This window comes from Denticeps clupeoides, chromosome 20 (genome assembly GCF_900700375.1).
Source record: "Denticeps clupeoides chromosome 20, fDenClu1.1, whole genome shotgun sequence".
Taxonomy (NCBI): domain Eukaryota; kingdom Metazoa; phylum Chordata; class Actinopteri; order Clupeiformes; family Denticipitidae; genus Denticeps; species Denticeps clupeoides.
In genome coordinates, this window is record NC_041726.1 from 12,961,898 (window position 1) to 12,984,400 (window position 22,503).

The 22,503-nt window shown below is 41.6% G+C and overlaps 3 protein-coding genes across 4 annotated transcripts; all 3 read left to right on the forward strand.

The window, feature by feature from the left end:
- The first annotated feature begins 4,038 nt into the window (after positions 1–4,038).
- On the forward strand, positions 4,039–8,857 carry ing4 (inhibitor of growth family, member 4). 2 transcript variants are annotated; one of them, XM_028963374.1, is made up of 8 exons: positions 4,039–4,101; positions 4,626–4,697; positions 5,438–5,604; positions 5,840–5,954; positions 6,032–6,146; positions 6,899–7,043; positions 7,239–7,300; positions 7,560–8,857. In XM_028963374.1, exons 1-8 carry the CDS (start codon positions 4,065–4,067, stop codon positions 7,597–7,599), a joined length of 753 nt encoding a protein of 250 aa, XP_028819207.1. In that variant the 5' UTR covers positions 4,039–4,064; the 3' UTR covers positions 7,600–8,857. The 2 variants fall into 2 exon arrangements, with proteins under 2 accessions (XP_028819207.1, XP_028819208.1); XM_028963375.1 differs by having other exon boundaries at positions 6,902–7,043.
- A 726-nt stretch (positions 8,858–9,583) lies between these two features.
- Positions 9,584–16,868, forward strand: iffo1a (intermediate filament family orphan 1a). The gene is made up of 9 exons (XM_028963370.1): positions 9,584–10,780; positions 12,006–12,066; positions 12,317–12,412; positions 12,751–12,891; positions 12,966–13,150; positions 13,617–13,734; positions 13,928–14,020; positions 14,435–14,565; positions 14,664–16,868. Exons 1-9 carry the CDS (start codon positions 9,819–9,821, stop codon positions 14,764–14,766), a joined length of 1,890 nt encoding a protein of 629 aa, XP_028819203.1. The 5' UTR covers positions 9,584–9,818; the 3' UTR covers positions 14,767–16,868.
- Positions 16,869–17,664: 796 nt separating this feature from the next.
- On the forward strand, positions 17,665–22,334 carry vamp1a (vesicle associated membrane protein 1a). The gene is made up of 6 exons (XM_028963376.1): positions 17,665–17,803; positions 18,089–18,113; positions 18,827–18,962; positions 19,044–19,202; positions 20,358–20,409; positions 20,688–22,334. Coding segments are annotated over exons 2-6 (366 nt in total). The 5' UTR covers positions 17,665–17,803; positions 18,089–18,111; the 3' UTR covers positions 20,705–22,334.
- Positions 22,335–22,503: the final 169 nt, after the last annotated feature.

A 22,503-nucleotide genomic window follows, 5' to 3' on the forward strand; every position in this document is an offset into this window, starting at 1 on the left:
AAGTTGCTAATTTTTAATTATGTTCACTTAGTTTAGGCTATTAATTTAGCATCATCAATCTTCCATGCCTAAACGAGATTATTCCATCTCTCTTTTCTCCTTTTCAAATTAACAATGCCGTGCAGCTGTTTCCCACCCCCTTCCGACCTCTCGCTCCTCCATCACATCTACTTTCCTCCCTTCTCTATCTCTCTTTTTCTCTCTCTGCTTGCGACTGCCGCCCCTTGAACAAGACCCTCAGCAGCTACACGAGAGGAGGGTGAAAAAACGCTCTCATCCTTATCTATGAAGCATATCAGTCTCCTTTAGCCCTGTGCCAGATGCTGGTTGTGAGGTGCGTCTGCGGTATCTGACAGCATTATACCGCGGGAGGACTGGGGGTTGTCGGGGTAAAAGGGGCCGGGGATTTTTTTTTTCCCATTCACTGCACTTGTCATGTGGCAGGAAGGAGAGAAGGACGGATTGGCTGAGTAAACGAGAATGATAGTCAAAGGAAGGAACGGAGGGATGGACAGAGAGAGAGAGAGAGGGAGAGGAGGAGGAAGAATTGCTTTGAGTCATGTTCAGGAGGGACGAGTCTGAGATGCACAGATTAGTATTCTAGGAGAGAGGGAGGGAGAAGGAGGCAGAGGATGAAAGGGGGAGGGGGGAGTCTGGGAGAAGATGCTCTGTGTGCATAAGAGGCAAGGCGAAGAAAAGATAAAGGAAGAGGCGGGACTGTAGGGAGGTTATGGGTAATGGGTTTGGATGGTAATCATATTTTAGCCTCACACACTGTCACCCACTGGGTGCTTCCTGCCTCTGTACATTTGACCTGACCTGCACAGAGAGGGCCATTTTGAATGAATTGGTTTTCGTTTGTGCCTCTTTGAAACCCTGGACCGTTTCAGTGAGACATCTTAAGGTATTGTGTTTATTTGGTATAAAACCCCATTCTTAATTCAATAAGATTCTAGCCATACAGTAGTTTGCAAAGTTGTCTCAGACATTTCAGGGACTAACCAACTTTAGTTAGTCAACTGGAGTGTTCAGTATAGTAATAAACGGCGTGAGTGAAGGGATATAAATAAATAAGGGACCAGTTTCTTTTGTTAGTGTGAAACTGAAGCTCATCCCCAGAGGATGCATGGTGGCCTTGTGGCCCTCGACAGTGACTAATTTAAGCTGAAATCTCAGCGCGGGCCTAAATCAGTCCAGATTTGTTGCCCTTGGCTACAATCAATAACGAGTACAGAGCCGAGGTAATTTAGCTTGGATTCCTATTTACTTGCAACGTTTACCGTTCAGGAACTCCTCTGCGCCATTGATGAAGACTACGTGTCATCAGTTCTAATGGATAAAGAGTATAAGCCCTCAAGTGGGGGGCTGAGAAAAATGACACTTCAACCCACTGGACTCCTAAATAAGCCTTTAATACTCCCTCTTTACACACTGCCAGATAATAACGGTCTTCATACTTGGGGGGCTGGGTCCCGGGTGCAGCCTTTACGCCGAGTTGAACATTCATTAACCAGAAGAAGAAATGTAGCATCGGGTGCACGGCCACAGAGCAGAGTGAAAGACAGATAAGGACCTAATCAGGTCTTCGCTGAGCTCTGAAGTGGACAGGCAACCCGGCTAGCTGACGTCCAGAGGGCATGCTGATAGAGATGGAGACTGGCAGGCATTGCCCAGAGACAACATGTTCCCCCATTACTCATAGCATCTCCTGCCCTCCACGGCGTGCCGTTACGTATCCCCTTCACGTTAGATCTCACGGGATATATATCTTAGTCTCACGGGTGAAATAGCTGTGTTCACACAGGTTGGGTAATTTCCCATCTGTCACTGCTGTATCATGAGGCCTATATGTGCCTTCCATAGGGATGCTACTCTTTGACTCTGGTTAGCTAAGGATTTTTTTCGGGCCTTACAGCTATAATCTTGCATGAGTCATTCTTACCTTTCAGTCTCCAGCAGCAAAATAGTTTTATCTCTGTAACATGATACTCATAGGCTGCCCTCTACTGTTTCATTAGCATGTTGCATGGCCACATCTTTGTGCTGTCAGGATCGAGTAATATAGTGGTGCAGAGCCAACCCAGCCACTGGGGATGCACATGAAAGTGTATATCTTGGTGCCGGTGGAATAATTACATTATTCAATACTGAAAATACATGTGAGAAGAAGTTCTTTACCAGGTCCAAACCTAAGTCATCCTAACCTAATTTGACAATAGGTTCTTGAATTTGACTTTACGGTGAAGTATCTGCTTAGGCTGAATAGCATATTGTCCTTTCAGAATTTAATATATCTGGATCATATCACCTGCTGTGTGAGTGATTGAACAAATCCACCTCAGACAACCTCTGCCCATAAAAAATGCTGTTAAACTGCCATAACTACTGTATCGTCACTTCTCATTGCTCAACTTTCCTTGGCTTGAAAAATAAAATGCTTCAATGATTTAAGACTTTCATAGAGTAGAAAGAAAGTAATGTAGAAGTAACTAGCAATAATGAAAAGGAACTGGGCTAAATCCAGTGTGAATGGTTTAGAAGCGATTCCGAATGTTGTTTCAGATGACATAACTTTAGCAGATGTGTGACTGTGATGGGTTTTGAATGGCTTGTGGCAGCTGCTTTCCCCTCTTTCTGGGACTGTGTATTTTCCAACGGTAATCTGTACTGAGCCTACTTTCAGCCATAGACAAGACAACAAAACAGTTGTACACTGTGCAGGTAGTTGAACAGGACGTGTAAATGTGAGAGTGTCGAGTTAAACATATTCAATAAAAAAAAAAAAATAGTGCTACTACTCAAGAACTACAGTGGTGTGAAAAAGTGCTTGTCGCCTCTCTGATGTCCTACATTTACATTTACAGCATTTATCAGACACCCTTATCCAGAGCGACTTACAATCAGTAGTTACAGGGACAGTCCCCCTGGAGCAATTTAGGGTTACGTGTCTTGCTCAGAGACACAATGAGAGGGGAACCTTCCCAGGTTCAAAAACACAACAACACTGCATTTCAGAAAAAGAACATCATATCAAAAGTAAAATAAGATGGTGGTAGTGAGAAGGTCTGAAGACTGTTTTGCTGCTGAAGGACCTGGAAGCCTTGCTGTGATAAATGTAACCATGAATTCTGCTGTCTACCTAAAAATATTGAAGGAGGATGTCCAGCCATCTGTTGGTGACCTCAAGCTGAAACAAACTTCAGCAGAACAACGATCCAAGTCCACCTCTGTTTAGCTTAAGAAAAACAAAATGAAGACTTTGGAGTTGCCTAGTCAAAGTCCTGACCTGAATCCTATCGAGATGCTGTCACATGACCTTAAAAAGGCGGTTCACGCTCAAAAACCCTCCAATGTGTCTCAACTACAACAATCCTGCAGAGATGAGCGGAGAAAACTTCTCCACAGCACTGTAAAAGACTTGTTATTAAAAATGTCATTTACGTTTGGACTTTTTTTTCCCTCCATTTGTTTCATGATCTGAAGAATTTAAATGTCAGAAACATGGGGGAGGAAAGTATGAAATCAGAGAATGGACAAGCACTTTTTCACACCACTGTATATATGCATCCAAGCAAATTATGGTAAATAAAAAAACCTGATGCACCAGTGACTCCCACATTACCTACCACATTACCTTAATCAATAGTAATGCAGATTATGAAGATCACGTAGTGATGACAAATGCTGTAATAATATAAATTGATAACTTCATTTGGGTTCTTGAGCTCTCAGATCCTCCTCCAGACTTTTTGTGTGTGTAACCAGGGCAGGCTGAGGCTATACTTTCAAGTCATAAGTTTTCCTATTAATAACGCAAAATAAATAAATCTATATTTATAAATATATAATATATATTAAAAATTATATTATCTTCCATACTTTCCCGTGTTGTCCCTTAAAATGTAATACAAAGATGTTTTATGCTATGTATCTAAATGTATCTTATGTAAATAATCAAACTTGTTGAAATCCAATAAAATAACAGCTAATCAATGCGACATCTGCCGTCCAGCATCACAACATCCGTTCAGACCGGAAACCTCCTTTATTTTGTTCTCTTCAAGATGGCCGCGGGAATGTATCTTGAGCATTACTTGGACAGTATGTGCTTTTTTGCGATTCTCGTTGCCTTGTAATTTACATTGATCTGAAATTTAGACTTGAGCCCCGCTCCTTTTGCGTGTGGCGTATCTATACATGCGTGACCATTTTGATTGTGTGGTTTGAGAGCCGAAACTCACCTCTGAAGGCTCTCTGGCTAGCCTGCTGCTTAGCCGACGTAGCTAACGTTAACCGTTAGTTAAATTATCTCTATAGTCTTGTATATTATGTGTCTGTGTATATAGTTATCTGTATATTTTTTTAAATTGTAGAACGGCCTGTAATGTGCTGCTGTTTGTGGATGGCGGAGTCTGGACCCACGCAGCAGATTCTGTGTGTTTACTGCTCTGTATTTGTTATTGATGTAGGGTAATGTGCTTGTAATGTGTCTAGGGTGTATGGTCATGTAGTGAGTTCGACGCTGTTTTTAAAAAAGTCACCGTTAATATTCTGATTTTGCAATAAATTCCTTGTGTGAGCAGTTGTATTGATAGGTGCCTTGCTGGTGTGTCCCTTGTTTCTAGGTATAGAGAATCTGCCTTTTGAGCTGCAGAGGAATTTCCAACTTATGCGAGATCTGGACCAGCGGACAGAGGGTGAGTTTGTCCAATAATGAATTTTATTGATTTTACAAATCTATATCTTTTAATAATACGTGCTTTTCACTTACAATAATGAGAGAGTGGTGTTATAATGCCATTATTAGTTATGATTTGTACTATACAGAGACATCCATTGCAAATGTAGTTCTCAGTTTTGTTGAGACTTCTTGTTTGTACAGCCACATGCATAATTAAGCTTTAGTTTAATACTTGGCTGTAATGAATTCATTAGTTAAATGGTTTCTGCACATAAAAGAGCTGTGGATTTTTGAGGATCACTTTCATCTGACATGCAAAGTGATTTGTGTCATTGTCTCATCCTGTCAAAAATATAATATACGATATTATAAGCCAGAAGTTGTACTGCAATATATCCAATTATTCGAAAGTACACATTAGAAATACTTAAAACCAATTAACTGTAATGTAAAAGTGTACACTGTAAACTGCATAAAGTTTTTGCATCATTAATAATGCATTGAAACCCATTTTCTTTTATGCACATTGTTTCTCTGTTATTGATTTATTGAGAACATATGTCTGATGTTTTTGCATTTCTGTATAACACAATCAAATAAATTAGACATGTGTAATGTAATAATTGTAATGCAACCATTAGATGAACTTTTTCATTAATTTTACTGTAAATTGATCAATTTTGACACATCTCACTTGAATTTCTCATAATCCCTTCAAAAATTTTTAGTCTGGTTTCTTTTGGTTCTATCCTCCAGACCTGAAAGGCCAGATTGACTCTCTGGCACAGGAGTACACAGCTAATGCCCGCAGCCTTTCCTCCGAACAAAAGCTGTCCCTGCTCCGCCAGATCCAGCAGTCCTACGGAAAGTGCAAGGAGTTTGGAGATGATAAGGTCCAGCTGGCCATGCAGACTTATGAGATGGTCAGTTTCTGAATCAAGACAGTGTAAAATCTTTGATTTTAATACAAACCACAATTGTCATGTATGTATGTATTTTCAAAAATAATTTTAAGCCATTTCCTTACTTATTTTAGTTTAATTACCAGATTTTAGTTTCAAATGGATATTTAACTGTCTGGTATTCTTATCAGTTTTATTAAAATTGTTGTAAATGCTCATTAGTTGGTTTATGTTTTGTGTAATTTGAAAAACACAGGTGGACAAGCACATCAGGCGTCTGGACACAGATCTTGCTCGCTTTGAGGCCGACCTAAAGGAAAAACAAATTGAGAGTACAGACTATGACTCTACTTCCAGCAAAGGAAACAAAAGTGAGGTTTTTATTTTCTCACCTTCTTTATGTGAAAGTCTGGAATGTATTAAAATGTTAAATCTTTTCTTGCCAAAGGTGAAATTAGGGGCCCTAAGGAGAAAAGGCTTGCACGCACCAGGTCCAAGGTCAAGAACTCAGATGAGGATAGCAGCCCAAGGAGTGGCCAGAAGAAAGTTAAACTCATACAAAAGTATAGTGGATCATCTTTCCTTCTGTCTATTTCCATAATTTTTCTTTCAGTTTAGAAATAGATTTTATTTTTTTAAATAAAATGTGATTTGTTCATGCACAGCATTTTTTGCACAACAAAAATTTCTGCACCACAGTATATTTAAACTAAAGGTTTTTTAATTGTTACATTTTTTTTATTAATAATTCGTTTTAACAGAAATAATACACTGTCATATCATGTGGGGAGTATGTCATTAGGTATAAGATTCATGCACAAATGCATAAATCTTCTTTGATTATGCATAGAAACAATTAACAAACTATTTCTGACATCCAGAAGATTGAGTATAAAGACAAGCAATTTTTACAAACAAAATGAGCTTGTTGAAAAGATAAATGCTGTAAATGTTATGTAAAGGTATTAATCAGACACCCTTATCCAGAGCGACTTGCAATCGGTCGTTCCAGGGACACAATGGTAGTAAGTGGGATTTGAACCAGGGTCTTCTGGTTCATAGACAAGTGTTACCCACTAGGCTACTACCACTGTTAATAGCTCACAAACATCATTCTTTCTCTTTCTGGATGATTTAAATCCATTTGCAATACGGTGGTCAGTAGCAGTCGCTAAAGCTTTTCACTGCATATCATACCATGTATTACTGTGTATGTGACAATAAAAATGTAATAGTGAATAGAATAGCGCCTCATGTTATGTGTTATATCCAAAGTTGTAGATTAAGTCTCTTTATTCCTTTTTGTGGTTTATAGCAGTGAGTTTAACGCACCGTCTGTGAACTTTGGGAATGTGCACCCCTCGGATGTGCTGGACATGCCTGTGGACCCCAACGAGCCCACATACTGCCTCTGCCATCAGGTGTCCTACGGGGAGATGATCGGATGTGACAATACGGATGTGAGTCTGGCCTTATTAAACTCCCTAATTTATAATATCTGCAAACTTCCATCCAACTTTTATTATTTTGTGCATGCTTGATCAAACTGTACACCGTTTAGAAGAAAAACAAAATCACAGCTCTGCAGTTGTCTTCGTCAATTGTGATTACAAATACTTGCTGACATTGTTGAGTCTCTTTAATTTTCTCATTAGTGCTCCATCGAATGGTTCCACTTCGCTTGCGTCGGACTAACCACCAAACCCAGAGGCAAATGGTGAGTATCTGGAGTTTGCAGTTCTTGATTCCATGCTCTAGATCTCTCCATTCTAGACACAAGTTCCTAATTTATTAAATATTAGATGCAGCTGTTCCTAATTTCTTTGTTCGCCAAAGTAGTCCTTTTAAAATGCAGAAATACCAATGCAGGAGAAGCAAGAACTGCACATTTAATGTTTTAACAACGAAAAATTATGTTGGAATATTGCCAACTCCATTTTTTTTTCCTTGTTTTGTCCTTCATTTCCTGTCTACAGGTACTGCCCACGGTGCTCTCAGGAGAGGAAGAAGAAGTGAATGGGCCAACGTATTTATAGATGTATAGAGAGAAACGATCACTTAGAAACACACAGAGGGCAGTCTGCAGAATGACAGATGGTTACATTTTCTGTTCTTGTCTTTCTGGCCTACTCGTGCCCTCAATAGACACCAATACAGAGCCACACCCTTATTTTTATTTTTTATTTGATTGGGTGCTTGTCTTCATGTTCTCGGTCTGTCCCTCCCTCACCCTGTCAAACAGATTAGTGGGCAAGAGAACAGCAGTTATATAGTTAATATAAAATAATAGAATGGCAGTGTTCATTTTGTTAGTTTGTTATGGTGTTACATTTTATATGTATTTGCTGTTGTATTACTTTTTTTTTTTTTATTTGAAAGGGTTTTGTAATCTAAACTTTAAACATGACTAAGCTAATTTACATGAAAATATACAGGGTTCGTATTCTGGACCATTGTCTAATGGTTTGAGGACCTACACGGGCTTAGAGGTTATGTAATTGGACACTACAGAACGTCTTTCAATTCTAATGTTGTATTGGTTTGCCTTAACCAAGTCATGTTGCGCACTGCATTATGGGATCTGTAGTTTATCAGCACTTCATATTACCAGGCCATAAAGTGATCTTGTGGAATGTGGCCCTCTGGCCGCGAGTTTGACACTTGTGAGCTAGATCCTTCAATGAAGTGATTAGAAGTATATTTTCCATTATTTGACCCAGTGAACCATGTTCAGTATCAAAAATGTGTTTTTATAATGGCTACCATTGTGATTTGTTGAGGTATAACTGTTGACTGCTTTTTGAAAATACTGTAAAAATGAAGTTATGGTGCTCCAGGTGCATTTCGGGACTTGTGACATTAATGCTTGCATGAATGCAAGAACTACAACTTCACATCCTCATCACTCACTGTAGTTCACAGATGAGTTTTTTAATTTCTTAGGATACAATACATTTACTACATATTGATTTCCAGCTGAGCTCAGTACAACTGTTTTGGTGCTTTGATTATTTTTCCCTTATTAGGCATGGATGTGCTATATTAACATTTCTGTTAATTGTGTAATGATGGCTATACTGATGTCACTTTTTTGTTTTGTCTTCCATTGGAGGTGAATGAATGAATGACTGTCTGAATTGTACAAAAGATAAAAAAGATCCTGTCTTTTATGCCTTGCAATATTGTTTTCTAGAAGGAATCTTTCATCCGTGTCTGTTGGTGTAAAGGTTGTGTGTTTCAATTCAGAATTAATATAAAGATGTCTATTAATTTCTATGCTTCTGAATCTTTTAGATGTTTGGGGGATGTGTTTGTAATATACCCATGTTTAGTTACCATCAGACTTTTCTATGACTGATTACTTGAGTTATCTTCTTATGTTCCTTTAGATAAGTATGCCCTGGATAACACGAGACATCTCAGGAACCAACCTGTCCATAAGACACTTTCATATGTGGAGTTTCAGTGCTTGACTAAGTCGAGACCATCACTGCGTATGTTAATCAGGACCGAGACGGTGGTGTTGCCTTGTGTCTGATCTTTTCAAACAATAGGGGCGTTGTGTTTTGTTTTTTTTCTATTGTGATGCTTGATGAAACTTTAGATGAATACACGTAGTTAATATTAGAATAAAACACAATTAGCGTTATACTTATCTACAGATTGCACCAAGGCACCAAGTTATTATTTTTAACCTCTTCAAGGTGTGCTGAAATGAGCCCTTTTAGCGGCGGGCGCTCAAGTGTCTTATTGGCCACTGTTTGTTTTTTACCCCTGACGTCACGGCTGCGCTTCGGCCGATACCGTAAACCTTCGTACATGCGGCTCGCGCATCTTTGAAAATCCCCAAACTCTACAATCTGGAGTCCAAGCGAAACCAAGCCATGCATTAAAAAAAACACATGCGCCACATCCGCGTAATCCACGGGACGACATAACAATCCCACGCGGATTATAGCATTAAATAAAAATGCGCCTCTATTCCAGTCACGGCGGCTGCTGAGCGCCGCATTCGTGTTTATTTCTGCCTGGGCTTGTGGAGCCAGCGTTACCTCCAGAGCCTCCATCAGTCGCCACTGCGCCCCGGACAGCCAGGTACTGCGTTTATCTGCCGTTTAACCACGTCGGTCCTCGTTCACTAAAAACACCGCGCGTCATCGCCCCGGGTGCCGCAGGACGCGACCGTCTCCACGCTCTTCTCCGCGGTCCGGTGCTCGTCTGTAAAATCGGCGTTCATGCCGGATTTGGAGCACTTCAGGTTTTCCTACGGTAGAATGGATCCAGTCGTGGGGGAGAGCGTGTTGTCGCTCCAGCAGCAGCAGCAGCAGCAGCAGCAGAGTCAGCCGGCCGCGGGCCCGGAGTCGGCGCACGGCGCGTCCGACGGCTTCCTGCTGAGCGTGGGCTCGGATTTCGTGGGGCTGCCACAGCCCGGCCTCGCCTACCTGCACCTGAACGGCCACCACCATCGCGGCCACCCGCCTGCTCCCGCCGCACTGGCCCTGCGCAACGACCTGGGCTCCAACATCAGCGTGCTGAAGACCCTGAACCTGCGCTTCCGCTGCTTCCTGGCCAAGGTCCATGAGCTGGAGCGCCGGAACAAGGCTTTGGAGAAGCAACTTCAGCAGGCGCTGGAGTCCAGTAAGGACTGCGGTGGAGGACTGAGGAGAAGGCCCCTGACCAGGGACGTGGGAGTCCAAACTGTGATGGTGGGGCCGGTGTCGTTCAGGCCAGACTGCACGCCGAGCCACAATGCAAATAACGCCGGGTACCTGTCAACGGGTTTGTTATCGCCGACCGTGAACACCGCCCTTACTCCTGAGCTGAGCGCCAGGCCGCTATTTGGGAGTTTCGGTCCCACTCTCACTGACCCCAATTCCAATCTGAACTCCAACACGTGCAGGCCCGCAAGCCCGATAACCCCAACTGACCCATCGCCCAGGACACCGTCCAACGTAACCCAGAAATATGCGAACGCGGGGACAGCCACGTCCACCGACCTGCCGCCGAGGTTCCTGCCTGGCAACCTTTGGAGCTACAACCACACCCGGAGGGTCGGTCCAGGCGTGGCCGGCCCGGGGGTGCCATGGGTCAACCCTGATGGCATCGGGGTGCAGATAGACACCATCACACCAGAGATACGCGCCTTGTACAACGTGCTGGCCAAAGTTAAACGGGAGAGGGATGAATACAAGCAAAGGTAAAACTTGAGTTCACGGAAAGAACCCATATCTTAATATTTATATTTAACCAAATTCAAGTCCTTGGGTTTGAAGCATAAAGTTAGATTCAGGTGACCTTCCCATGACCTTTGTGTTTTACATTCATTAAGTTGATGCTGTATTACAGAATTATAGTCTGTATGTCTATATAGTCTATAGCCTATATGTTTTGCAGGTCCAGTGAGCTTTTGTACTTTTACTAGAAATACATGTTTTCCTTTGTTTTGTACTCATTGAACAGAAGCTCTAAAAATATTCAGTAGAAATGTATTCATGGAAATGCTTTTATCCTTCACATAGATTTTCTGAGTGTGCAATTTTTAATGCATCGTCTTAGGAGCGTGGAAGTTTCTGATCTGTGGTGAAAAATGTAGGTTGCTTTCATTTTGTTTCCTCCCTTTTTGTGAAGGAAACAAAATGATCATCAACACAATTGTAATCCAAGCCGTGGATAAGAGTTCAGAACAACATCAGTAACTACGACAAATTGCGTTATGTATTTACAGGAAATTGGCCAGGGAAAAAACTCCTAAAACTCCTTTAACTACTCTCCTCTGTCTTCCTGCCTTCCAACAAACACATTTGTCTCCACTTCCCTCCTCCTCCATTTCCGCCCACTCCTCCCTCCGTCCCTCCCTCCCTCCCTCATGCTTTCTGTCTCAGCATCTGCAATGCAGCACTGCTGAGCCCCGCTCCTGCCGGTGCTGCCACTTGGAGGGTAATTTAATGGCACTTTGAAATCGCTCTTTCGCTTTAGACCTCGGCGTGCCTCTAATGCCTGGTGCCCTCCCCGCCTCGTCTGATCAAGTCCATATTCTGCCTGTTGAGTAGCTTTTGTTAAAAGCATCAGATGGACAAATAAATGTAGAGGCACTGATACATGTTTGCTTAAAATTTGAACAAATTTCAATTTAGTTCGATTTGAATTCTAATTTGGTCATTTAGCATTCAGATAGCATTCGGTTCGAATTAAATAAAATGTGTTGAATAGAATATGCAGAAAATACTAAAACAGTGGTCCTTTAGATTCTTTTGATGCGTATTGAACGATATGATGTGGTTATGTAAGGCCATCCGCACTACCCCATCAGTTACTTTTCGAGTCTGATGGGAGAGAACTGGGAATGTGGAATGTTTCCCGAAACTAGATTGCCTGAACAGTGTCATCACTACAATTAAATATGTAATGTGTTTGATCTTCAGATGGGAGGAAGAGTACACCATGAGGGTGGACCTCCAGGACAAGGTAGTGGAGCTGGAAGAGGTAAACCAACGCCCCCCAGTGGTGACACGTGGCAACAAGTACAGGGTTTACATGAGTCACATGCATGTGGTCCACAATTTGGTGCAGTTTTATTCCAAAATAAAATGACTACTGTTGATATGATATTGTCTTAGATCATGAGTGTGACAGCAGTCTTCTTGAATGTGACATTCTGCGTGTTTCCTTTTTAGAACAAACTCCATGAAGCCTGATGCATAAAGTGCTGACATTTTCCTATGTGTCTGCGTAGGACCTGCAGGAGAGTGAGGTGTGTCAGGACGAACTGGCCCTCAGGGTGAAGCAGCTGAAGGCAGAGCTGGTTCTGTTTAAAGGACTCATGAGCCATGTAAATTTCCCCTGATGTTACTGATGTAAAATGATTAGACTTGTATCCCTTTTTGTGGGATTTTGAGGCCTGAAGTGATCTGCAGCTTTGAAGGTTTTCCTGGGCATTTTTTGGCCAAAATATTTCCTCTGCCGAGCAGGAGCATTTTATTGAGTCAGATCCAAACCACACAGCATAATAAATTGATTGAATCATTTTGTCCAGAAGCCAATAGAATTACACAGCATAGGCCTAAATGCCAGATCCTGCATCTGCTGATGACAATAAGACCAGACAGGTTGGGTCAGGGGTACTTCTATTCAACTCACAGCCTGAAACACTCTCATCTTCTTTAATAGAATCTCTCAGAACTGGACAGTAAGATCCAGGAGAAGGCCATGAAGGTAGATATGGACATCTGCCGGAGGATTGACATCACGGCTCGCTTGTGCGACGTGGCCCAGCAGAGGAACTGTGAGGACATGATCCACATGTTCCAGGTTTGCCTCCTCACTCTGGAATGAACTCAGTTGTTTTGGCCAGTTTTTTTATTTTTATTACTGGGCTTTAACAGGTAGCCACGCCCCCTTCAACTCTGACACGGCGTCCCCGTAAGCAGACACCTCAGTTGGTAAAAGGAAATGAGGCTGACGACCCAATCAGCATATCTGAGAGCGAAGAGGGCGGGAACAGGGAGATCGAGTCATACACCTGCGCCAACCAGATCAATGAGGAGGTGCAGAGGATGCTGAGCCAACTGTGAGTCTCACGTCCCATAACTGGAAGCTACAATTTCACGATGCGAGGCACAATTGCAACTTAAAAAATATATTTATTTCAAACCGCAATATAAATGGCACAAGCGCCAAAAAACGCAACCAGGGTAGACAAAACAGGGTTGGACAAAAGCCAAAAACAAGGCAATCAGAGGCACAGAGTGGGACAGGCAATCACACAAGATCGAAAGTTCAGAGGGTGGCATCCCACCAGGTCTGAGTATGATATTTTCTGTTTTTTATTTTAGATGAAGTTAGATTGAATATTAGAATTAATAATTAGAATGTCATATTTGAATTTTACCCTTTTTTAGTTAAGTTTAAATCAACTAATCAATTAATACTCATTAAAATTAAATTATTTTATTATCATCAACTTCAACGTATAAATACTTATTAATAGTCATATTAATATATAGTATAAGTGGACTTTGCTGTTGTGTTACTAGGAGAGAGTGTGAGTTTGAAGATGATTGTGACAGCCTTGCCTGGGAGGAGACGGAAGAGACGCTGCTTCTGTGGGAAGATTTCCCAGGGTGCACCTTGGGCATGGATCCACAGGGAGAGGTACATCCGGCCTTTCAGTCTTATAAATGCGGTCAGTTAGTGAGAGTACCATTGAATCCCCATCCTTTTGCATAGCTTCTTTGTATTTTGTTCATACATTGGTATAAAATATGTTGTGTTGTTGGGTGTATATATGTTGGGTGTAGACTGGTGATCTTATTTTACAATATTTCTCTTATCTCTCCTCTTACAGCAAGACGAATCCATAGAGAAAGTGATAAATGACACAGAATCCCTCTTTAAATCCAGAGAGAAGGAGTACCAGGAGACTATTGATCAAATTGAGGTGAGCAGATCATTTAATAAATCCTGTACAGAATATGATTCTTTTTTATTATGATGTTTATGATGATGATGATGATTTTTAATTCCAGCGCATCATTGGGCCACTGATTAAACAATAGAACTGGTTGGTCCAGGTGTACTCTGTACTCTGTGTATTAAGATAAGAACCTTTATGGTCATTGTACAGTCATAATTACTATACCTGTACAAAAATATTAGAGTACTGTCCACACGAAGTGCAAGAGAATCAGCAATGTCTACAAAATGTAGAAAAGTATACATAAAATATGTATGAATGATACAATATGACTATATAACCTGTTCATAAATAATAGAATGTAATGAAATGCATATATTTTGAGTATAGTGCAATTAGCATAAGATAAGCGCTGCTTTTCTGTGCGTGTGAATGTAGTTTGAGCTGGCAACGGCGAAGTCAGACATGAACAGGCACCTCCATGAGTACATGGAGATGTGCAGCATGAAGAGAGGCCTGGACGTGCAGATGGAGACATGTAGGAGGCTCATCTCCCAGAGTGGAGACAGGTACAGGCACCCAGCACCAGTCGCTTCTCTAGTTCCAGGAACAGAAAACAGAATGTTCTGTGTCAGCATTGTGGTCGCAACTTCTCTCTATCTTGCAGAAAGTCTCCTCTTCTCATATCAGTGCCAGTGGAGGAGGGAGAGGACGGAGAGAAGGAGAGGAAGAAGTCCTCCCTCCCATCAGATTTCGGAGTCTTATTGTGACACGCCAGTCACCACATTTACCCTGTTTATCATCTTTCACAGTTACAATCTGTCATGGGTGCTTGATTGAGATCATTACAGTGCTGTGAAATACTGCCCTTCAAGTTGGCGGAGTGAATGGTTTCATTATTTTTTTTTTGGACTAAATTTAATGTTATCAGAACAAAGACTGTGTCCATGTTATATTGTGGGCAACCTATTACTGCATTTAATAGATATTTATGGGGTTGAAGGTTAACTTCCATGCGCTGAATATAATATGTGAAATGTAATAATTGGAAAATCTGCAAATCCCAATCCGCCAAGGTGCCGCTGAGCAGAGCACCGTCCCCACACACTGCTCCCCGGGCGCCTGTCATGGCTGCCCACTGCTCACCAAGGGTGATGGTTAAATGCAGAGGACACATGTTGTTGTGTCACCGTGTGCTGTGCTGCAGTGTTTCACATGACAATCACTTCACCTTCACTTAGCACTGAATATTTCATCTTGTTTTTACCCTTCCAAAGTTAAAGTGAAATTATTCTGTTATTTAATAGTTGGGTTTAAACAAAGTAAGAACAAAGTTCCAGTATCGAATGTTCACTGCACTGTGTAGATCATTCGTCTTCAAGGAACAGGGGCTTTTATAATCCTACAATTGGATGATTACCAATAAAAATTATTGCTAGCTATTTATTTTTACTAAGAAATTCAGTAATTCTGGCTTCTAGAGCATTTTATCTTAAATTTGTATTTGAAAATTTGGGTAGACAAAAAATTGCTTAAAACTTTATTTGTTCGTTTATAACAAATATTTTCTGTGGAAAAATACGAACAATTGGTATAAATATATGTAAACCAGAACCAAAGACTAGACACATCATTGTTCCTTATAAAAATGACATTGTTTTATTTTGCTACATTGATACAGTAAAGAAATATCACAATTTTGGAACTTTTTTATGTTAGAACATATACAGCTACAAAATGTATAAACCTGGTTTAAACCTGCTACATAAATCTAATGGCACCTTTGAAGGATGTTCCACAAAAGGAGATGTTCTCTGGGAATTTTTTGATGGAGTCGTGATTGCCCGTTGGTGGACCAAATGATCTTGCTTTTGTTGAACAACTCCTGTCCCTTTCATACGCCTCAAGAAGGTTTATGTTTCTTAGTTTGGCAATTCAAAAGGGTCTGTGTCTTGGAAAAGCAGGATTGTGTGTATCTGATGAATATCAGTTTTTGAAGCTAAGTCCTCAATAGGTTGACAAAGATTGTTTTCATATTCATACCTTTCCTGTTGTTAATTGGGTAGCTACTCTGTGGCTAAAATTGAGTCATTTTGAAGAATCAATTGCAAGAAACCTATTTAGACCCAGTCTTTTTACCTTCATGTCTGCTTTGTTCACTTAATGGGCATGAGATGCTCATTAACATGAGTGAATGATAAAGTGTTCAAAATAAACCATTGGGATTGTTGGAAATATACATATAATGTAAAAAAAAAAAAAATCCATAAATGAGTAGATGCGTCCAAAAAAAAACCCACAGTGCTGATCCTGCGATTAATGTACAGTCCATGATGTAAATATAAAAGCTTCCATTTGGGGGGTCTGCATACATTGCAGCTTTACCTTTATTGTTATAGCAAGAAAAAACTCTGTTAACCCATAGACCGCTCCTCTTTATGATATCGTCTCTACATCGTAAAAATGCAGTAACTACATGGGAAAGGGTTCAAGACCTGCCAGTAGGCCCCATAGGTTACTCTGAAATTAAAATATACCAATATTCAGCAATTAGGAGCAAATACAATTGGCAGGGCAGTATATCTGTATAGTATTTATAATATGTATCATATGTCCAACTGGAGGACTGTTTGCAAGTGCTGAAAAACGGGTGTAACGTTGTGGGTGGCGCAGTTCATTTCAAATGCTCTGGATTGGATGCCAATAAAAATTGACGAGCTGAGCTCGGAGTTTAATTTACACCAGCGTGTCAGCGGTGCGGCTGGAGGGAAGGTTTGCACAATACTGAAGAAAACAATGTAATCTGTACGTGCTTGTAAAAAATTGCATTGCGAAGGATTTTGAGCTGCAGCAATAAAAAAAATTCCAAATGTTTCGATCTACTTTTCTCTTTTTTAATTGGAATGGAACCGATGGACCCAGATATTAAAGAGAGTCCCCTCGCTGCTGGGCAGTAATGATGTTAGGTCAGCTGTCTGGTCTCCTTCGTCTTGAACAGCCCCTTTCCTGGAGGGCTGAGGGCTGCATTTAATGCTTATGTCATTGTAGAAGATGCCAGACCACGGCCATCATGCTGATCACTTAGGGGGGAAATGAATGGTTGGTGAAGTTGGTGAGTCAGAACCCTGGGTGGGGAGGATCTTGTCTGACATCAGGATGATTAATCTCATGTCAGTAATTCAGTGCCATTACTACTAGTAGTAACGTAGTAGTAATAGTACTAGTATGTAGTTTGTTGCGTATTGTAACAGCTAAATATCCGTGAAGAACAGCCAGTGGACGTGGTCCTGGTTTCTGATGTTATGGGGCATCCAGGAATGGGACAGTCCGCTAAGTTCTAAGTGCTGCGGGGGGGGGCGGGCTGGACCTGAGCCGGTAATTTGCGGCATGTAAGTCGGCCTGATCCGGCGGCGTGACGTCCCGCGCCGGTTCGGGACGGGGCGGGGGGCGGAGGAAAGAGCAGAGTCAACACTGTTCACCTCCGCAGTGCTGCCGTCCCGCGGAGCTCAGAGGGAGAGAGAGAGATGGAGACAGGATGGAGAGAGAGAGAGAGAGAGAGAGGTGGGAGAGAGAGGGAGAGAGAGAGAGAGAGAGGTGGGAGAGAGAGAGGTGGGAGAGAGAGAGAGAGAGAGAGATGGGAGGAGAGAGGGAGAGAGAGAGAGGGAGAGAGAGAGATGGAGGAGGGGGGGAAGCCCCGCGCTGCAGCAGCAGCAGTGCAGAAGCCGAACCGCGTCGTTATCGTCTTCACTGCTCTCGATTTTTTTACATGTAAATGAGCGCAGCCTGAGCTCCGGCGCCTACAGACAAGTGAGTGGGTTTTATTGCGGAGGAAAGCAGGACATCTCGGAAGTTTTATCGCATTTTAACGTCGTGGCGTGAAATGCGCCTCGCTCACGACTGAATTTTTTTTTGTTCGATTTAATGCATCGGCGTTGAAGCTACGCAGCACTTTTAAAGACGAAAGATATTTACTGAGACTGAAGATAAAAATTAAAAAGATTTAGCGCTACTGCGTTTTATTCTGAATAACTTTATATACTAAACGCTGTGACGGATTAAAAACATATTTATTTCTCTCTCTCTCCCTCTCAGTTCATTAAGCTGCTGCCAACGAGATGTGAGTATGCGCAGTTCTCTCACTTTTTACTTCTCTGACAGGAATTCTCCTCCTTTTTAGCATTATTGCGTCTTTTCCTGTCGACTTTCCCCTCACACACCTCACCAAAGCGTCGAATCGCGTTTTTCCTCTTCTGCTTTAGCCATTTTAACGCTAGTTAATACGCTGGGCGTCGTGTCGCCATGCCGCAGTTATTAGTGTGAAGAGTTTTTACGAACTGCGACATTTAGCGCCATTCACCTGCTTCACTTCTAAAACGCAAACGGCATCGGGGCTGCAGTCGTCTGACGGGTCAGCATTCATTTGGTTTAAAATGTCTTCAGCATCCAACATAATACCAAATACCATATCAATATGCCAATTAATTGATCACATCCTCTTTATTTCTCCGGTGAATGGCAAGTCGTCCCCATCTTGTTTGTAGGAAGGGCTGTTTTGTGTGTGTGAGGGGATTTTTAATATGTACATTATGTAAGATACGTGGTAACAAAACCTTTGTAAATGGGACACGAGGACCCTTGTCTGCGATCTGTTTCTCAGGCTGTATGATGGAAAAATCTCCTCCGCCCGGCAGCTGTAAAGCTGGATTTGGCCCAGCGTGGCCATTTAGCCACCATTTTTCATAATAAACCGAGCCGCTACCCGCATAGCCCCTGTACCTCAACACAGGCGTTCATTACGAATGGAAAAATATGAAGTCCCGTACTGTCCAGGTCTGCTCCTGCCCCAGACGCCACAGCCGCCCCCGGAGCCCCGGGGGCCCCGGAGGGGGAGGGAGGGGCCCCGGCCGCACCCCCCAACCTGAGCAGCAACCGCAGGTTGCAGCAGACACAGGCCCAAGTAGATGAGGTAAAGTAAGCGCATTTTACTATTTGAATTGAGACGTGTGACCTTGAGAAAACGCGTTTTTCTCGCCTCCTTGGCGCCCAGGTGGTGGACATCATGCGAGTGAACGTGGACAAGGTCCTGGAGAGGGACCAGAAACTGTCTGAGCTGGACGACCGGGCGGATGCGCTGCAGGCCGGAGCTTCGCAGTTTGAGAGCAGCGCTGCCAAGCTGAAGAATAAGTACTGGTGGAAAAACTGCAAGGTGTGTCCTTCCTGGCTCTCTCTCTCTCTCTCTCTCTGTTATATGTGTGTGTAGGAGAGTGCTTACTCCCACTATTAGGGATCTGAGCTGGTTGCTTTATTAAATGGTAAAAGTTTATATATTTTGAAACCAAAGTACTGCTGGCACGAGATGGCTCGCCATTAATCACCAATGTAGCATAATAAGATTCGTTTGGACCATTATGATAGGAAGTAAAGTAAATGGGTCCTGTGTGACTATGGCAACAGCGCTTAATTTAAAAATAATTAAAAGTGCTGTACAACATAGCTACAATATGAAATACACACATGATCAGAACAAAACATTACACCACAGCATGAAATATATAATATGGAGCAATACATTTTTTTTTAGATATTGTAGAGAGTGGTGACGTGAGATGGTTCTGACGTCTTTCCCATTGAGTCATTTGTCCTCTGTCCTGCGACTGCACTTTGCATATTACATTTTCATTCCTCCATCTAACTGTCAGCCAATCCACCGCTTGCCATAAATTCATCAACACCCCCCAACCCATTCAGGCACAGATGGCTGGAGGAGAGTCCATCCAATCACGCCTCTCCATGGGGGAGGGGGGGCTTCAAGAATCCCAATCTGGATTACAGATTAAATCCCAGATGTGGCCTGTGATGTAACGGCTCTATAATCGCACCATCGCCTCTCTATGCATCCCTCTCTCCACATATCGTTTCCTCCCACTTCCCTTTTAGTGAGTTTCTTACTACATCTGACATAAAGCCCTCCCTGCCTTCTGCCTAAACATCTCTGATAATCTCCTGCATCCAGTATTCCATTTCAGTTCTTTTTACAATTACACTCCTGAAGAATACATTTAGACTATTTGTGGATTTTTTAATCTGTAGATTTTTCACTAGTAACACAGGTAATATTAGAAATATTACTATTACTATTTTGTGATTACTATTTACATGTAATCATATCAAATTGGACCAAATGGACAAAAGGTTATCAGAAACCCTGACATTGTGTACATCTGGACATAGCAGGAGTTTCAATATGTGCGACGAACCTTGTTTTACATTAGAAGCACTGTACGATTCTGTACTATTAATTATCATATTTTTGGAAATCGTCTTGGATGTGTGAGTAATTTGTTGAAATCCTTTGTTCCAGATGATGATAATGATGGGAATCATAGGAGTCATCTTGATGGGGATCGTTTTCAGTGAGTAACATGTGTTCATTCAGCATTTGGACTGGAATGCACATTGGAAACAGAGTTTTAATCACATAGGGTTCTGTACACAGACTATTTAAATACCAAATTACATGTGTTATGTGTTAAATACTGAACAGTTGCTAACAGTTTATTGCCTGTTCACAATTTCTCCATATTTGGAACAGGACTACACACGTCAACATTTTTTGCACCAAAATGAGACCAACTGAACGAAAAGCAAAGGTTGTGGCAAAATTTGATCTCCTCTCTTTCTCTATCTCTAGTGTATTTCTTTTACTGAGCTGGTCTCTCAGTGGCCAATCACAAGGCAAAGAAGGGATTTGAAAAGTGGAGCCAAAGCCTTGTGTGAAACCAAGCCCCCACCTTCAACTCCTTCTCGTTTTCCCAGTCTCTTCCCTTTCTCCAGTTTCTCAATGATGCCTTTTCATGAAAACTTGCAGCATGTGTTCAGACTTTGATGCGGTGCCTCCTCAGTCCACCCTGTTTTCTTGTGGTCATCTTAACTCTTTTTGAACCTTTTCCAAGCACTTAGTAGTTGGTACCCAACCTCATCGATTTATTGTTTTGGACGGAGGGCGATAAGAAAGACGAGTACCGAGCAGGGCTGGAAATGGGCCGGAATGGATCCCGAGCGGGTTTTCCCGTATAAAAAAATTCTATTTCCGCCGCTTGAATAATGAATAATTCATCTGTTTTTAAAACGTGAACAAACATCTGATCAATGTTCCCAAAGGTAATAAAACAGAACTGTGTTACGGTGTGATGAATTGTGAGTCTAGTTGGACTGACCTGAAGAAAATGCTGTCTTAGACAGGTAGATTTATAACTTACGTTGATATGTTGAAACATTTGATTGAAATCAAATCATGTCAAAAACAATAAAAACAAGAGTAATAATAATATAATGAAAATGAATAACAATAATACAAACAATAACAGTGGTTACAATCCTTTTGTCTTTCTGTATACATTTTAGGCAAACTTCTCTCCTGCCAGATTTTCACGTAGGGTCACCCTGCCAAAATCTGACCATTTCCAGTGCTGGTTATGAGGGAAGTTATGCAGCTCTACATGTACTGTATCAGATTATTGAGTGTGCTACAACCCAAAGAATATGGCGTAATTCTCTGGGAGGGGATTTCATCAGGCCATTTACTGTCCCTAGGTCACTTGCTATTACCTGAGAGATGAAATATATATTTTATTCCCCCTTGAATTGAGAAAAAATGGACGCGGGTGCCGTGCAGTTTTATTTTTTAATTAGGGCTGATCTAAAAAGAATAGAGGTCACCTACAGACTAATGATTGGCAAACACAACTAACCAAAAGTAGACCTGCCGTACAGGATGGGCCTCAGTGATGTGACTGGTTTACCTTTTTTTACCATACAGACGTAGCACTGTAGCTCGACCAGTTTGTTTCAGTATGTGTGTTCAACTTTCAGTGTACAGTGTACAGTGCCGAAACCATAATAACCTGGGCAAGACAAAAAAAAAAGTGCTTTACAGAGTTTCAAGTTGACTTGTACAAGGATGTTATATTGCTTCTGGTCCATGACGGGACTCTCTGGGTCACATCCTTCTTTTGCCCACTTCATTTTCATGCACAGAAATGTACAATTTATGCAATTATTCTCTTGGTGTTCAGATACTGTATGCAAATAACTTTTTTTCAGAGTCGAACAAATATACAGCAATGCATTAGTCAAATAAACTTCAAAAGATGACATTTAAAAATGCTTTTCTGTTTTAAATATGTGATCTAATCATTGCACTCGAGAACATGTCCATTTACAGATTGCTGTGTTGCAGTGTGCAAAAGCCAAAACCTAAATGGCACTACAGTTCTTTGAAGGCATGTCTTTTTGCATATTGTGTGCTTATTCTAATAAAGTCATCAACATGTATTAATTGGCGCCCTTGTGTTTTCATCGTCTTTTGCATCAGAACAAATTGCCTTGGACCTCAGTTGACTTTAGTGCCCTATTCACAAACATACGAACAAAGCTTTTTGTGGGCTGACATGGTAAATTAACATCAATTAACAGATGATCATTACATTCCTTGTATTCGGTATAGA

Excerpts from the sequence above, each read along its gene's own strand:
- ing4 (XM_028963374.1), top strand. The coding sequence starts at position 4,065 with ATGGCCGCGGGAATGTATCTTGAGCATTACTTGGACA. Across the intron at positions 4,698-5,437 it reads TCTGGACCAGCGGACAGAGG|ACCTGAAAGGCCAGATTGAC; the intron begins GTGAGTTTGTCC and ends TCTATCCTCCAG. Across the intron at positions 5,605-5,839 it reads CCATGCAGACTTATGAGATG|GTGGACAAGCACATCAGGCG; the intron begins GTCAGTTTCTGA and ends TGAAAAACACAG.
- iffo1a (XM_028963370.1), top strand. The coding sequence starts at position 9,819 with ATGCCGGATTTGGAGCACTTCAGGTTTTCCTACGGTAGAATGGATCCA. Across the intron at positions 12,067-12,316 it reads AGGTAGTGGAGCTGGAAGAG|GACCTGCAGGAGAGTGAGGT; the intron begins GTAAACCAACGC and ends GTGTCTGCGTAG. Across the intron at positions 12,413-12,750 it reads TTAAAGGACTCATGAGCCAT|AATCTCTCAGAACTGGACAG; the intron begins GTAAATTTCCCC and ends CTTCTTTAATAG.
- vamp1a (XM_028963376.1), top strand. Across the intron at positions 18,963-19,043 it reads CACAGGCCCAAGTAGATGAG|GTGGTGGACATCATGCGAGT; the intron begins GTAAAGTAAGCG and ends CTTGGCGCCCAG. Across the intron at positions 19,203-20,357 it reads ACTGGTGGAAAAACTGCAAG|ATGATGATAATGATGGGAAT; the intron begins GTGTGTCCTTCC and ends CCTTTGTTCCAG.